The sequence below is a fragment of the Capra hircus genome, chromosome 21 (assembly GCF_001704415.2).
Source record: "Capra hircus breed San Clemente chromosome 21, ASM170441v1, whole genome shotgun sequence".
Classification (NCBI taxonomy): Eukaryota; Metazoa; Chordata; class Mammalia; order Artiodactyla; family Bovidae; genus Capra; species Capra hircus.
Window position 1 is genome coordinate 6,095,418 of NC_030828.1, and position 16,107 is coordinate 6,111,524.

General features: G+C 41.0%; 1 protein-coding gene across 10 annotated transcripts in view; it reads right to left on the reverse strand.

Annotated features, from left to right (window-relative positions):
• MEF2A (myocyte enhancer factor 2A) overlaps positions 5,424–16,107 on the reverse strand; it is a 186,407-nt gene continuing 175,723 nt past the window's right edge. For 9 of the 10 annotated variants that reach the window (XM_018065834.1, XM_018065836.1, XM_018065827.1 and 6 more), the window contains 3 exons: positions 14,734–14,860; positions 10,787–10,913; positions 5,424–9,528 (listed from right to left, as the gene is read on the reverse strand). In XM_018065834.1, coding sequence (XP_017921323.1) covers positions 9,168–9,528; positions 10,787–10,913; positions 14,734–14,860 — 615 coding nt within the window. In that variant the 3' untranslated portion in view covers positions 5,424–9,167. 10 annotated transcript variants of the gene reach the window in all.

Below are 16,107 nucleotides of genomic sequence, written 5' to 3' on the forward strand. Positions count from 1 at the left end.
ATGCAGAGGCAAATGTTGTATTTGTCTTCTCTTCTTGTTCAGTTATTCTCAGTGTTTCATTTTGTTAGATTTTTTTCCATGGTGTTGCTAAAATTTTGAGAGATCTCCTGGAGTGGTTTTATTTGTCAATAGCTGCCTAATCACTGGGGAAGCTGGGATGTCCTACATACCCATTTCCCCCCCAGAATCTATTTTATTATCTTGCCAATTGCTCTGGCTAGGACTGCAAGTACGTTGACCAAGAGTAGAGAGTGGGTGTCCTTGTCTTGTTCCTGATGTTGAAAAGCTTTCAACCTTTCACTGTTGCCTGACTGGGGTTGGATGGTTGTGGGTTTGTCATGTTGAGGTTTGCCCCTTCTATACTCACGTCATTGAGGATTTTTATCATGAAAGGATGTTTTGTCAAACCCTTTTTCTGCATCTATTGAAATGATCATGATTTTCATCTTTCATTCATTAATGTGATTTATCACACATGGTTTCACACATGGTTTCATTTGTATATGTTGAACACATGAAATCACACATGGTTTCATTTGTATATGTTGAACCACCCTTATATCCTAGGGATAAATCTCACTTGATCATATATCCTTTTAATGTGTTTTGCTAATATTTTGTTGAGAATTTTTGCATCTCTGTTCATCAGGGATACTGTCTTGTAATTTTCCTTACATTGCCCTTATCTGACTTTGGTATCAGTAAGTCCTGGCCTCATAAAATGAGTTTGGCAGTGTTCCCTCCCATTCAATTTTTTTGGAATAGTTTGAGGACTGGCAATTCTTTAACCAGTAGGATTCACCAGCAAAACATCTGACCCTGGGCTTTTTATGTGTTGGGAGGTTTTTGATTACAGATTTAATGTTATTGGTCTAGTCAGATTTTCTGTTTCTTCCAGATTCAGTCTTGGTAGGTTGTACGTTTCTAGGAATTTATCCATTTCTTCTATGTTGTTCAATTTGCTGGTATGTAAGTGTTCATAAAGTCTTATGATCCTATGTATTTCTGTTATTATCAGTTGTAATATAGCCTTTTTCATTTCTCATTGCATTCTCTCTCCTATTCTTAATTAGTCCAGCCAAAAGTTTGCCAATTTTTTTTCAAAATCAGCTCTTTGTTTTGAATCTTTTACATTTTTTTCTATGACCTATTTCATTTCCCCTCTGATCTGTTGTTTCCTTCTCTCTGCTTACCTTGGCTTAGTTAGTTCTAAGTTCCTTGAGATGTAGTTAGGTTTTTTATTTGGGATCTTTCTTTTTTATATATGTATTTCTGGGCTTCCCTCATAGCTTAGTTGGTAAAGAATCCACTGCAATGCAGGAGACCTGGGTTCAACCCCTGGGTTGGGAAGATCCCCTGGAGAAGGGAATAGCTACCCACTCTAGTATTCTGGCCTGGAGAATTCCATGGACTGTATAGTTCATGGGGTCGCAGAGAGTCAGACTTGACTGAGCGACTTTCACTTCACTTTATATATGCATTTATCACTATAAATTTCTCTTTATGAATCACTTTTGCGGCATCCCATTAGTTTTGGTATGTTTTGTCTCCACCTACATTTGTTTCAGGATATTTCTTGATTTTTTTTTTTTTGACCCATTAGTTGTTCAGGAGTGTGTAGTTTATATCCTGTTTATACCAGATACACTGGAAGGATTAAACCAGAAGCTAGAGATTAGTTATCAGTAGAGGGCTGGCAGGAGAATTCAGGGAGCAGTTGAGTAGCAGGGGTGAGAAAACAGTGACAATACTCTTGAGTTATCTTTTGATAGCTCTGATTCTTCCAACATAGTGAAGGCAATGGCACCTCACTCCAGTACTCTTGCCTGGAAAATCCCATGGATGGAGGAGCCTGGTGGGCTGCAGTCCATGGGGTCGCTGAGTGGGACACAACTGAGCGACTTCACTTTCACTTTTCATTTTCATGCATTGGAGAAGGAAATGGCAGCCACTCCAGTACTCTTGCCTGCAGTATCCCAGGGACGGAGGACCCTGGTAGGCTGCTGTCTATGGGGTCGCACAGAGTCGGACATGACTGAAGTGACTTAGGAGCAGCAGCAGCAATGCTTCAGATACCATTCATTCATCTCCCCTCCAATAAAAAACAACTAGCATGAGAGGGAGTGCATGTGTGCTCAGTTGTCTAACTCTGCAAACCCAGGACTGTGACCTGCCAGACTCCTCTTTCCATGGATTATCCTGGCAAGAATACTGGAATAGGTTGCCATTTCCTTCTCCAGGGGATCTACCTGACCCAGGGATTGAACCTGCATCTCCAGCATTGGCAAGTAGATTCTTTACCAATGAGCTAGCCACCTGGGAAGCCCACAAAGGGAGGGTACCTGAAGTAAAAACATCAACAGATGATCCTAACTATATTGAATAACAACATGGAAAGTGGTTGGGAACTAAAACTATGGAAAACACTGCCCTCAACGGATAAATGTAAGGCCAGATGGGAAAGGAACTATTCAAATGCTCTAATCTGGTCAATAAATGTTTCTCACTTAGGTGTGGACTGGCAATTTTTTTTGGCTGCAAGTCAGGCAGGATCTTAGTTCCTAGACCAGGGATCAAACCAGTGCTCCCTGCAGTGGAAACAGAGTCCTAACACTGGACCAACTAAGTCCCTGGACGGGCAGTTCTAAAACTAATGTGTACAGTAAAACTGAAGAAGTAAAACAGACTGCAGATAGTAAAGTCAGGTTCTTACCTCAGGAGAAAATTCACAAATAAGGAAAGGAGAGGCTAAAAGGAATCCTGTGAAGTCGAATTGAAATATAAAAGTATTACTACAAAACTTGTGTTTCCACATACATGTTTAGATAACTAGCTGCAAAATATGAATTTATGTCTGTTTTCAAGAGTATGCATGAGTGCTAACCGTGTCCACCTCTGTGAAACCCCATGGACTGTAGCCTGCCAGGCTCCTCTGTCCATGTGATTATCCTGGCAAGAATACTGGACTGGGTTGCCATTTCCTCTTCCAGGGGATCTTCCCCACCCAGGGATGGAACCCACATCTCCTGCATTTGCAGGCAGATTCTTTACCACTGAGCCACCTGGGAAGCCCGTGAGTGAACATACCTACACTTATTTCCTAGCTTTGGCTGCAGAGAGGGCCAAAGAGCAGTAATACTCTAGTAGCAATGAGCAAATACAGTGCACTTACCTCGGTTTCTAAATGCCATTCTCCAATACATGGATCTAGGAATCTTAGAGAGGTGGTTATTCCAGTACCTCGAATGAGTGTCAGTGTTTAACATCTTGCCAGAAAGTAAAGAAATGCTTGAAAAATGGGAAGGAGCTTTTCCAAGAAACATCAGCATCTACCTGAAGCTCTTAATGACCAAAGCTGGAATAATTTCAGGAACAGAATGATAGTACTAGATTATAACCCAAAGGAAAAAAAAAAAATCATGAATCCATTATAATATAATCAAATAAATCAGTGGGGAGAGGGACAGCTCCCAATTAATAAATGTAGAAGAAATCAGGCAAATACTTCAGAAATAATTATTGTGACCAAGAAGCTAAAGTTAATAGGTATGTTTGAAAAATCTATATAGTTTCAAAGTATCTCCCCAAGATACTTATCAACAAGGAAAAGATGGTAACTTCACAGTGGAGAAACCCAAAAGAAACCACTTAACCAAGTAGTCGTGGTCAACATCACCTGTGCAAACATACGACATCATGAAATGCATGATGCATTATGGGCGCACTTCTGTGGTATTCCTGCCAAAATGCATGCTCATTATAATCGTAAGAAAACATCAGACAAATCCACATCAAGGGAATATTATTCAGGATAACTGGTCAGTAGTCTTCAAAAGCACCTTGTCTTTTTAAAGACAAAAAAAGACTGTGGAACTATTACAGAGACATAACAACAAAATACAATGTGGGATCCTGGGTTGGATCCTGGAACAGAAATAGTGGATAAAGTGGTGAGATTCAAGCAAGGTGTTTAGTTACGAGTGCTCTATCGGTGTTAAGTTCTTGGTTCTGATAGTGGTACCGTGCTGTGCTTAGTTGCTCAGTGGTGTCTGACTCTTCGAGATAGTGGTACTGTGGTTATGTAAATATTAACATTAGGGAAAGCTGAGAGAGGGACATATGAACCTACTATTTTTTCAACTTTTCTGTAAGTTAAAAATTAATTCAAAACTAAAGTCTAAGAAGAAAGGTAGGAGAGGATAATATGGTGAAACCAGTTAGTATAACTGACTTTTTTCTTTCCCCAGCTACGTTCGGACACTTCGGTATTCAGAGAGCAGCCCGCCTGTGGGGTCTAGGACACGTTCTCGAAGCTGGGTCGTCTGGAAGCAGACACTGAAGTGGAGGTGGGAATTCACTCTGGCAATGTGCAGTCCTGGGCTGGGGCCCAGCTCTCACACTGTCCCGGGGCACATGTCCACTCAGCCCCTGCCAGCCCCTCCCTGGAGTGCTTCAGGTGCCCGTGGGGAACCTCCCAACCCTTGCGTCAGCTGGAAGGAATACAGCTGTCTCCTCAGTTCTACAACCAAGGGGTACTTTGACTCCTTGTGAGAGACTGGACAGGCAGATGGGAGGTGGCAGGAGCCATCCTGCTGGCAGAAGACCATCACTGAAAAACCATTTTCTTGGCTGGTACCAGTCAGACACAGAATCAACTTAAAAACAAGACAGAGCCTAGAGGAAGGCAGGATGCATGGGAGCTAACTAGGAAGTCGCAGTGAATTGATTTCAAGTAGCTGCAGCTGTGATTATTTTTAGCCACAGGCTTCAACCAGCTTTCAAAACCGGCTAATCAGAGTTTCACAGTAGCTAGCAAGTAACGGCAGCACAAAAATTTAGCTTTTAATTTAATTGACAGCAAGAATCTGCTTAGCTGGGAGATGGCTCGGAAGGCAAATCAGAGGAAAAAAACTTCACTGCAAGTGTAAGATAATTTTTCACATCTGTCACTTTTGAAAATAAAAATTTATTTAGTAAATCTGTTTCTGCCACTCCAGCTCAGTATTATGTATGCATTTTGGGTAAAACAAATCATTTCGCCACCTAAACTTGAAAGGAAAATAAACTGATGACAGTTAAGTTCTAACAAATGCCCCACATCCATCCCCGCACTCCAGTAGCATATCCTGCAGGAAGCTGTTATCAGAGCCTGAATGGGTTTAATGTAGCCACACCAACAGGCACAGAACAGCCAGGCTGGCTGATGCCGGGACTAGACTGCTGGCTGCTTCCTTGAGGGTCCAGGGCCGCCCAGGAGGAAGAGGCCTCAGGAGCCAATACGGGGGTGGGGGGGTGGGGCGCTGTAACAATTTCCTCGACCACATCTCAAAGGAAGTAAAAGGGACCTGCAGGCGGAAGAGGTTTGGGAAAGAGAAGGGAATGGAAAAGAGGGCGACTGGTGGCAAATATGACAGAGTCTGGAGTACACAGGAAAAGCCAGTCCGTCTTTACTGTAGTGAGTGCAGGATACAAATAGTTTACAACAACCTCTAACATTTTCTTACCATTTGATAAAAAGTTCACTATAATATTTATTGTATAATGAAGGAAAAAAACAACACATTCAGGGAAAAATTGAGATTAACTTATTTTTTCTTAAAAGGTTCATCTCAAGGATGGCAACAAAGTCCAGCTTGTGCCGCCAAACGGTTTTACATGTTCAAACCGTGTACAGCTTCTTGTGTGAACTGTTGACTACAAACATTTACCAAATACATAAATCTCTTTTAAAAAAGCCATTTTAAATATAGCAAAGCAGTGTCTTCTTGCACAGCAAAGTGAAGAAAGTTTCTACAGAGAAATAAAAGTTTTACATTTGTAAAATCTTTTTCACATTCTAATCATCTAGCTTCTTATGATCCGATGCCAGGAGTTTTCTGGTTCCTTATTTACTATGTATTTCTTGTGCGCATGATGGTTAATACAGAAAATATGTTAATGCTTTATTAGCTGTCCTTACAGTAAAAGGAAATGGTAAAACATATATTGTTCTTTTAGAACAAACCCCTGATTTAGTCACTTAACACAATGGACATAATTAGGGCTCAAAAGATGGAGTTTTGATTGGGACCATCTGTAGACGTACAATGGTGACTTTCCCTTTCAATGTAGTACCAGGTAGACTGCTGAAGGAAGTACAGCTGCTGGAAACCGTACTTGAACCAGTGCAATTTACTCTAGCTTTTTTTGTTTTTGTCTTTTAGTAATAAAATACTTCATCTGCAGGGATAAAATTTCTTGCAATGGTGTCATACAAAACACAGGAGTCCAAAAAGGGTAAGAAAAGTAGGTTCTAAAGTAATGTGGTTCGTGTCTTCCCCACTCTGAGCTGGTTCCCACCAGGAGATGCATGTGTGTAATGTGTTCGTACATGGGGTCTGGGCGAGGGTGCCTCTGTCAAGTCCATATGCTCTAAGTCACACTGGGCATATGAGAAAAGGGTTAACAGTCAAATACTCAGTTCCTGAAAATGGAATACATTGTTACTTGGTCAGTGTAATTGAAATACAAACTCCGAGCCTTGGTAATATTATTTTAGAAAACAGTAGTTGTACTGATTATAAACCTGCATAGAAAGAAAGACTATTGAGATACAGTCAGAAAAGCCATCTCGTAAGGCACACAAGAAAATAGACAGTAAATGTGAATGTGTTAACTCCTATCCCATGTACAGCAGAAGTTCATGAACATGCATAAATAACAACCAAAGAAGCACTGAACACTTTCAAAGCTATAAATGGTTTACAAAGTGGTAAGGATTATCTTGGAAATTCAGTGTTGGGAAACTGCGTTGTTTCAACTAGGTGTGACCTCATGAAGAAATGTGCCTGTAAGTTGTTCAGTAAAATAAGTATATTTAAAACAAAACAAAACAAATCCATTCTGAATAAAAGCCAAATGTCTAAACTGATGAGAGGAGAGAGTGTATCACCCTCCCTTTTTTGGCCTCTATCAAAATTTACTACCCAAAATGTCATTAAAAACAGAATTCCACTTTGCAGCTGTGAATGCCACAAGTTTATCCTGTACCTAACTACCTATGTGTCAGCCAGGAAATCTGGCTGATGATTTGTCACAACAGCATATGAGGAAAATGTCACAAGGAACGCAATTTAGGGGGAAAAAGCAAAAACGTAAGTAAAAATTGTAGGTAGCTGCTTAATATTAAGTTTAAAATATAAAATAGCAGTAATTTTCAACCCTTATTTTGAGTTTCTCAAGAAAACGAGTATTTAAAAATCGACGATGAAAGATATACAGGACTTTGAATTTTGTCATGGCACAAGCCCAGGGAACTGCCGAACTTGCTGTCACCACTTAGCTGTCTTCCTGAGAGAGTAAGGCCTTGGTCAGCATCTCAGCTGAGGGCATCAGGATGGCAAGAGTCATGCCAAGGATCTGCACCATGAGAGGACTTCTCCCCACACTGAAGTGCCATTCAATGCGCAGAGTGTCCAGAATGACAGTTATCTTGTAGCCAGCTGCATCAATCTCCTTTAGAGGGTCAAGAAACAAAGATCCCTTCCCCCACAAATATTCTTACCTAATCATTTACCACTTATAAAACCTTTGTGCTCATCTACTATTTTGCCATTTTCTCTAATATTAATTAAATTAGGTCAGTTTTTCTACTATATTTTTTTCCTCACAAAAGGCAAGTTTTAAATAATGCCTTATAAAATCTGTTACAACACATTTTACATTTATGCAGGATGAACTTAACATCAATTTTTTTTGCCACTTTGCTATTTATATACACATATAAAATATATAATAATGTTCAACCCATACAGCACAAAGATTACAATGTAACATCACACATTCACCACCAGTGAGGGGAGAAACCCCTTTATACAATCCTCTGAAAAGACTGGGCCAATAATTAAAATCCAAAGTACAGTATATTTAACAAAATAGTAAATATTAAACAGTGAATACTCTACTTAATAAGGATCTCGCCTTTTCCCCCTAAATTGGCGGCAATCCACAAAAATATACTTTTTAATCTGGTGACCATACAATACATAGGTACTTACATCAAAGGTGATAATATATTTAAGATGCTATATACACAAAGAGTTTGGCTCAACTTTTAATTTACATATAGAATAATAAGTGTTCATGGCTTTTTTTTTCCAAGGTTCTGCTTGCAAGATATTTTTGTTTGTTTTTTTCCCCCTCTCAAAATAAAACTAAAAAGTTAAAACAAGATAAAGCTATTCTCTAAAAAAAAAAAAAAAGTTACAACATACAGCTTTGGCTTATATAAATAATTCATAGCAGAATGTGTTCAAAAGTAGTGAATATAATTTTATATATAGTCATCAATTTATAAGGGTGTTTTCTTTTATATAAAATATACATGAGCTAAAATCAGTTTCTTTAATTTTATGATATGAATGTAAAAAGAAACTTCTGACATATTCCAATTATAACTTAATATATTAATTTACTGTTAATGCTCTATATCTCTAGGCTAATATTTTCTGAATATCTCATGCGTGTTTTCTATTCTCTCTCTTTTTTATTAGCTAAAGATCACTTCTTTGACCCAATACATTTTTGCACGTGCAAAACAGTTATGTGTGGGGCTTTTTTGTTATGTTTTTTAATATCAACAGCCCTTTCCCATGCACCTCTTTGCAATAGAGACCCATGCCAGGTTGGGTAATTAATATAAATGACATTTTATGTACAGTATTGCTTTCTTGGTTCCTGCTTTTCTACTGCTCTGTTCTACAAAGCATTTTTCTTAAGTAACTACAGTCACTGCACAGTTAAATAAAACAAGTAGGGGCCCTCTAGGTTTCTGCAAGCTAGTGTGGGAGAATTATATATAGGGTACATGTTTCTCTGCAAAAACTGGTTATCTTATGAAACAAGTAGTCCAAGGAAGTGCCAGACTAGACTCTGCCTACAGGGTGCTCTGTTTGCCGTGGTACACACACCTGCAGATCTACAAGAGTTAGCAGGTAAGTGCCTGATTCTGTGTACGCAACACACACCCACACATACACACACTCACACCCACATACATATATATGTAAAGGGATATATATGTATGTATGTACATATAAATATATTTAACTCATGTCCTTATTTACCAGTTTAGATATGTAGAGCAGTTCACTGCAGTAACACAAAGTACAAACACCTGCCTGGAAGCCTTAGGTCACCCACGCATCCATCCGCATCCGCTTTACGGAAGGGCTTTCTCTGTCCTCAGAGTTTGGGGGCCGGCCGAGCACAACGGGAGAGTGGAAGTCGCCCCGCGGATCCTCCCGGTCACTGCCGTCGTACGAGCTGCTGGAGCTGCTCAGACTGTCCACAGGGGAGCGGCCCACTTCCTGCCGGGGCTGCGGCTGTGGGGCCTGCGGCGGCGGCGGTGGCGGCTGTGGCTGCTGCTGCTGCTGGAAGCCTGATGGGGTCATTCGATCCCGGGGAGGTGAAATTGGTTCTGACTTAATGTTGATGTTTTGGTTGGTATTAATGGATAAATTTGAACCCTGAGATAACTGCCCTCCAGCACTGAAGGAAAAAAACAAAGATCTGTTAGCTGGTTTGTGAGTGCATCTGCATGAACGGGCTACTACAGATACCACCTGACTGACAAAGAGCCCAGGGTCTGAAACACTGCCAGAACTCCCCAAGACCAGTTCTGGTGTTTCCTGCAGTGCTTCACACAGAAAAAATAACATATCCCTGGTAAAAACAGAAATGAGTACAGTCAAGATGTCTAGTGGCTGGTTCTGTTACCCAAATCTTGGTACTTCTGTGGCTGAAATTTCCAAAACAGTGTCAGTGACTGATGCGCGGGGACCAAAGCGGCAGAGGGACAGTGGCACCCCGACCCCAACTCCCTCTCCCCTCTGCTCTGCCTCTGTGACAGCACCTGCCACCTACGCTCACAGCAGCTCTCAGAAGGCAGCCACGTCACCCCACTCTCCAGATGAGTCTCAGAAAGGCTAAGTGAGTGGCTCAGAGGAAGACACAGTTAAGTGTGCACACGCCTTTTCCTCAGTCTGAGTACCAAGCCTTTTGCACCTGCCTTTGCACGGCTATTTTTAGTGTACTCATTTAGGATGCTCTGCACACGCCCGAGGGCCAAACACCTGTGTAAGCAGAGATTTCCTTCAGATACCCTGGCCATTTCTCCATGACACAGTTCCCAAGTTGATGACCAACGACAGTGTGTACTGTGGAGCTACCAGGATGCAGGGAGCCTCTCTGGGGACTTTTAGGCCAAGAGGCTGGGAGTCCCACGTGTCCTGACAGGAGTAACACAGCTAACCTGTTATGCTGTCCCCTCTTCTGGATTGTTCTCCTCCAGCTTCTCCTTGGGCTGACTATTCTAGTTTTACCAAAACACCATTCCTTCTCCTCCTGCTAGTGATGCCTGTCCTACCTGAGCACCACTGTAATCCCTTTCCATGCTGTCTGTAAGGAACATTTTTGCGAACCCTTCCTGGAGAGGTACAATGTGTGCAGTGGACTGGGGTCAACCACATGAATCCCCCGTAGCCTGACCCATACATAAGAAACCAAGCCCCTACCACCCTTCCCTGCGATCCAGGGATAAAGCAACGGGTACAGCTTAATGCTGATGTTTTGGTTGGTATTAATGGATATTCTTATTCTGTCTGTTGATGTTAACCAAAGCAAGGAAAGAGAAGGGTGGCAGGTAGGCCTGAATGCCTTCAGGTTACCTTTCTTCTACCAGTGGAATGAAACACAGGCTGGGAAGCATAGGTAGAGGTTTGGTGAAAACATCTAGTCAGTTACTCACACGAGAGAGTTGAGGGCAGCTTGTCCTAAATGGTGCTGCTGCCAGGCCGACACCTGTCCCAGAGACAGCATTCCTGGCGAGTTGAAGCCCTGCAGGGCTGACAGATCTGCACTAGTCAGTGAGTAGTCTAAAAAAGAAGAAAATGTTCCTTGTGTGTGTAATAAAAGGACCATACAACACCTGCTTTTCAAATAGTTGTGCCCAAACTTTTCTTAGTCTGAAAGAAGCCAGGTACTTCATAACATCGAAAAACTCCCTTTGTGCTTAGTCACTCAGTCGTGTCCAACGAGCCTGCCAGACTCCTCTGTCCATGGGGATTCTCCAGCAAGAATACTGGAGTGGGTTGCAATGCCCTCCCCTCCAGGGGATCTGCCCAAGCCAGGGATAGAACTCGGGTCTCCTACATTGCAGGCGGATGCTCTACTGACTGAGCCACCAGGAAAGCTAAAAACACGCTTCCGGTCTACAACTGACAAAACATTTTCTTTTGGGAGGTTTCTAGGACCTAGCTGTATTCAGTTGTCTGGGATTATTTCAGTAAAAGAGGTTTCAATTCTGTACTAAATATTTATAGCTTATTATTTCACAAAAAGTTGAGATACTTATTCTAGGATTGTAAACAGAATTAACAAAAATGCTGTCACTAAAAGATATTCCTATACAATTGCCATTTAAAATCTATATGCCCACCACTACCCTCATGAACAAAGAGAAAACACTCCAGTTCATCCTGACTACAACTAGTTCAGCATGTCTCATACTTTTGAAGTACAGGGGAAGCAGAAAAGATTCAGGACCCCTTTTCCCGGGCTGTCAAGCTTAGTGACATAGACAGTATATTCATTATCATACAATTAACTAATTGCATTTCTTCGAAGTACAGGAACTGTCAAAGATCCCTGATTGCATGAAAAGTCAAAGTTCATGAAAAACTTTGTGTTACAAGACATAAACGCTTCAGTCATAATCATTTTGGCCAAGACATAGTATGTTAGTTATCATTCATATGTAGAGTTATTTCAGTTCAACATTAACATTTGTTTTTTTCTATTTAGTTCTAAAAAGAGGTGGCAAAAGCTCTTCTACTTTTAACTTCTTTTCTATGTCTTGAGAGAAGTATTTAAAGAAATTAGTCTCCCTAGTGAATTAGCATTTTAAAAAAGAAACTGAATTTAAACAGCACAGCTGTGCTTGGGATCTTTTCTCAGTCACTGTTCTCTAACACTGCCTTGCCCCTCCCCACAGAAGCTGAGTCGGGGGGTCCATCGCACTGCACCTTCTACAGTGCCTCCAAATCCTTCCAACTACCCACTTGACATGTCTACTTGTCATGATGTCTGTCCAGACACATCAAGTCTGACATGACCCCACTGAACTCGTAATTTCCTCCAAACCTGCCTCTCTGTAGTAAATGGCACCAACTCTCCTGTAACTGTTCATGCCAGAAATCTGTGGGTGTTACCCTTGATACTTACTTTTTCCACCAACAATCAAGTCTAGTCAATTTTAGCTACTGTCTCTCAAGCCTGCCCACGTCTCACCGTCTCTACTGCCACCAGCCTAGTTCACACCATTAGCATTCATTAGCTGGACTATCATAGTAGGCTCTTGTGTGGTGGCCCCATGAGTGCTGTAGTCAAGTGATCATACAAAACAAATATAGTCATGATACCGCTCTGCTTACAACCTTTTTATGGCTTCCCAATGCTCTCAAGATCATGTCCAAAAGTCCTCAGCAAGGTGTATGCATCCCAACCTGCCTCTGTGGTTTCAACTCTACAGCCATCCAGACCCATCAGCCATGCTCCTGCTGTCTCTGCACACAGTGCTCCCCGTTCCTGGAGCACTCTCCCTACTCTGCCTGGCTGAGGCAGGTCGAAGCCTCTTCACGTCAAAGCTTCAGAATGGCCCTTAACACGAAGGTGATAAATTACTCCTAGAGCTATTTGTCTTGTGTCTTTCTCCTCTGATAGACCCTACGTTCCATTGTTAACTGTGTGCTCCTATGTATTTCCAGTGCCTGACACAGTGCTTGTCACACAGAACACACTCTATATCTGTGCTGAATGGATCCATGAATAAGTTGAGAAGCTGGGAGTGATCTTACAGATGGGCATGAGGAAGTGTCTATATGATTCCTCTACACAGAACTACTGTACTTTTTGAAATGTTGCTCACTTATTCATCCCTGTACTGACTGACTGGCACTTGTTTGATTCTTAACTATGTACAGAAAGGTAGTTGATATACTAATGAAAGACAAATTATAGATGCATGTTTTAAAAAGATAAATACATTAAAGATAATGTGGTAACATTAAACAGAACAGGTGCTCTGAGAGAAAAGTAAGTAGTTACAGGAGTGAGACTGATAAGGGAGGGTTTCAAGAGAATGTGACTCCATTTCTGTGTTTTGGTAATTCCTTCTGGACTTTGGAAAAAATATTCTTTAAAGCCAATGGCATTTCTAAAAACAAATATAGTGGGGTATCTAAGTTTTCTATTGGAAAAACCTGTCATGAAATGCTCAGTAAACTGTAATGTAACGGTGACACCCAGCTCAAGAACCATCTCCTTGGCCAACGCTCCTCTGAACATTCTAGCTCACAAATTTTCTACTTTCCTCACCTTCTCAAGATCAGAGTATAAACTGGTAACCTCAACAACTCAGGACTTCCCCTCCATAGGTTACCAGCTTGGGTATGTCTCCTTTTCTAGAATAAACCTGGGAGAAAATGTATGTCCCTAGACCAGTGTTGCTCATATAGCTGGTGACCAGGGCAATGAAACAGAATTTCTATGAACATATAATCCCTGGGTTTACTCTAGATTTAGTTGATGGATTTGGATATTTTTTTTAATATTGACTATTGGAAAAGGTAGTAGACATTTCCTAAGCAGCTTTCTTTTCAACAAAACCATTTAAAGTTGTTTTTGTTTTAAAAGAACTACTTGGAATTAAAGCAGCAATCAAATGTATCAATGGCTCTGCACCCCTCAGGGAGCTCCACAGATCAGGGTGAAAGACTGTGCTACAGCATTTACCCTGAAGTCTGAAATTAGATGATCTTTATTCATCTATTTATCAGAATCACAAAAGAATAAATGCCCTGCCCTGTGGTCTCTGAAAAACTGGCAAGGTATTTTTAACTCTTTCCCTCGCTCCTCCACCTTTTGAGGCATCAGGTGTTTGGCTCAGCTAGTGAGAAAGGGAAGCTCCCCCACGTGTCCTCTGCCAATCCCTAAATGGCACATCTAGAGAAACCGTCATACATTGGGCTCACCACACAGTGAAAGCACCCCTCCAATCACTGCAGTATTTTTAAACTTACCTAATATACTCTCTAAATAGGGTATTTGTGGATGAAAAGTCTAAATTACATGAATGAGTGAAAAGCTCACCTCAGAGGTGAGGAGTGACTGGCTTTGAAGAGAAGTAAGAAAGCTCCTGGTCTTGCCCCCGAGGCACAAACAGTATAAACCAAATGGGCTATCACATGGAGGAAAATGTGACCTGCTGACACAGCCACCTCGATCCACCTCCCTGAGTCCTGAGGGCCCAAGGGATGCAGCCTTTCCCGAGGCAGGCTGACACAGCATACAGAAAAACATCTTATTTCAGAAGCTTGGAAGAGTGAGATGCTATGTGACAAGAACTACATAGGAAACACCAACTGTTTTGCTCCGTTTGCTGTGCGTCATAATTTGATAACAGCTAGTTGTCTCTCAGGGGTAAGCAGAAGTTCATGCTGGGGAATCTTTCTATACTCAATGTGTACTGTGTAATTTTTTCAAGACTAGCATGTATCTCATTAACATATCCAACTGTGAATCTAAGAAACTTGAAATAATTTATTTCAATAAATACATATATTTTTAAGTCACAAAAGCACACACTGAAACAAAACAAAGCAAACCACCCCACAAAAGGCAACAGGGCAGGCCCACCTGTGTTGTAGGCGGTCGGCATTGCTGAGTACACCAGGCCCTGCGGAGGCAGGCTTGGCGTTGTCACAGACACCACTGGGGTAGCTAGGGGCTGAGTGGCTTGAGAACTGCTTATCCTTTGGGTATTCTGTGAGAGAGTAGAAAAAAGTGTTATTCTATGAGTATTTATATTTAAGCTTACTATTTAAAATAGAATGTTCGATTTAAAAGTGACATTTTTCACAGTTTTATGATGTGAACATCATTCCCTGAAGCAAGTGATCACGTGAAAACTTTAAAAATACTAATGAGAATAACTAAATATTTAATTTTAAGGGATGTATTTTGCATTAATCATTCATTTTCCCCTAGTGCCTTTTTCAGAGAGTTTATTGATGTTAGAGATACATCCTTAAAATAGAAACTTGCATTAGAGCTGATAACACTTATATGCTAACATAAATGAGGACTTGAGGCCCCAACTTATAAAGACTGCCAGGCTACCCTACCTAAGTAAGATATGTGTAGATTTTAAATACCTGAGGATAGCAAGGTTATCTGTGTATATAAAGATTATAAGTCCATGAGAGTCCAAGAGAGTTCAAAACGACTTCTATTTGCTGGATTTACAAGTTAACAGGGTTTTAAGTCATAGCTTACTAAACTGCAGCTTGTATTCATATTTCCTTCCCTGAGATCCTGCAGTAAACACACAAATATGTATATGTGTATGTATTTAGATATAAATTTTTATTAAGATTTTTTTAAAGAACAGTTTTAGGTTCACAGAAAAATTGATGAAAAGGTACAGAGATTTACCATATACTCCCTGACCCTATACATGCAGAGCCTCTCCCATCATCCGCCATTGACCTATTTTTTAATGGCAGACTCAGTCATGTATCCCTTCTCCGGACGCTTATGAATGGAGAAGCTTTGAGTAGAGAGTTTTTAAATAAAATATAATACTTCTGATAGGGCTGCGGATGACCAGCAGTAAATGCTTGCTGACTGACTGCATCTACATAGCATCCCATCTACAGTGGGAGTGAAACAAAATGAACTGCAGAATAATCAAGTCAGTTTAAGACAGTCACCATTCTGTAAGGGTATGGGTATCAAAGAGCAGTTTCTCACAACGCTGCCTTAAGCAAACACGTTCTAAACCTGAGAATCAGTGAAACAGAGACTCCAAGTTCCATGTGGTTAGAACACAAGAAGGCTAAAGCCTAACTCCAGGCTTATTTTTTTCTAAATGAAGAAGTTACAGCCTGGTAACTGACATTTAGGGGACCTAAGCCATATCAAAGTATAACTCAGCGCCCCTGAGACTACAGAAAGTAGGATGTCATTCAGTTTTCTCTATTACCATTTCAAATGGTCATCAGATTGAAG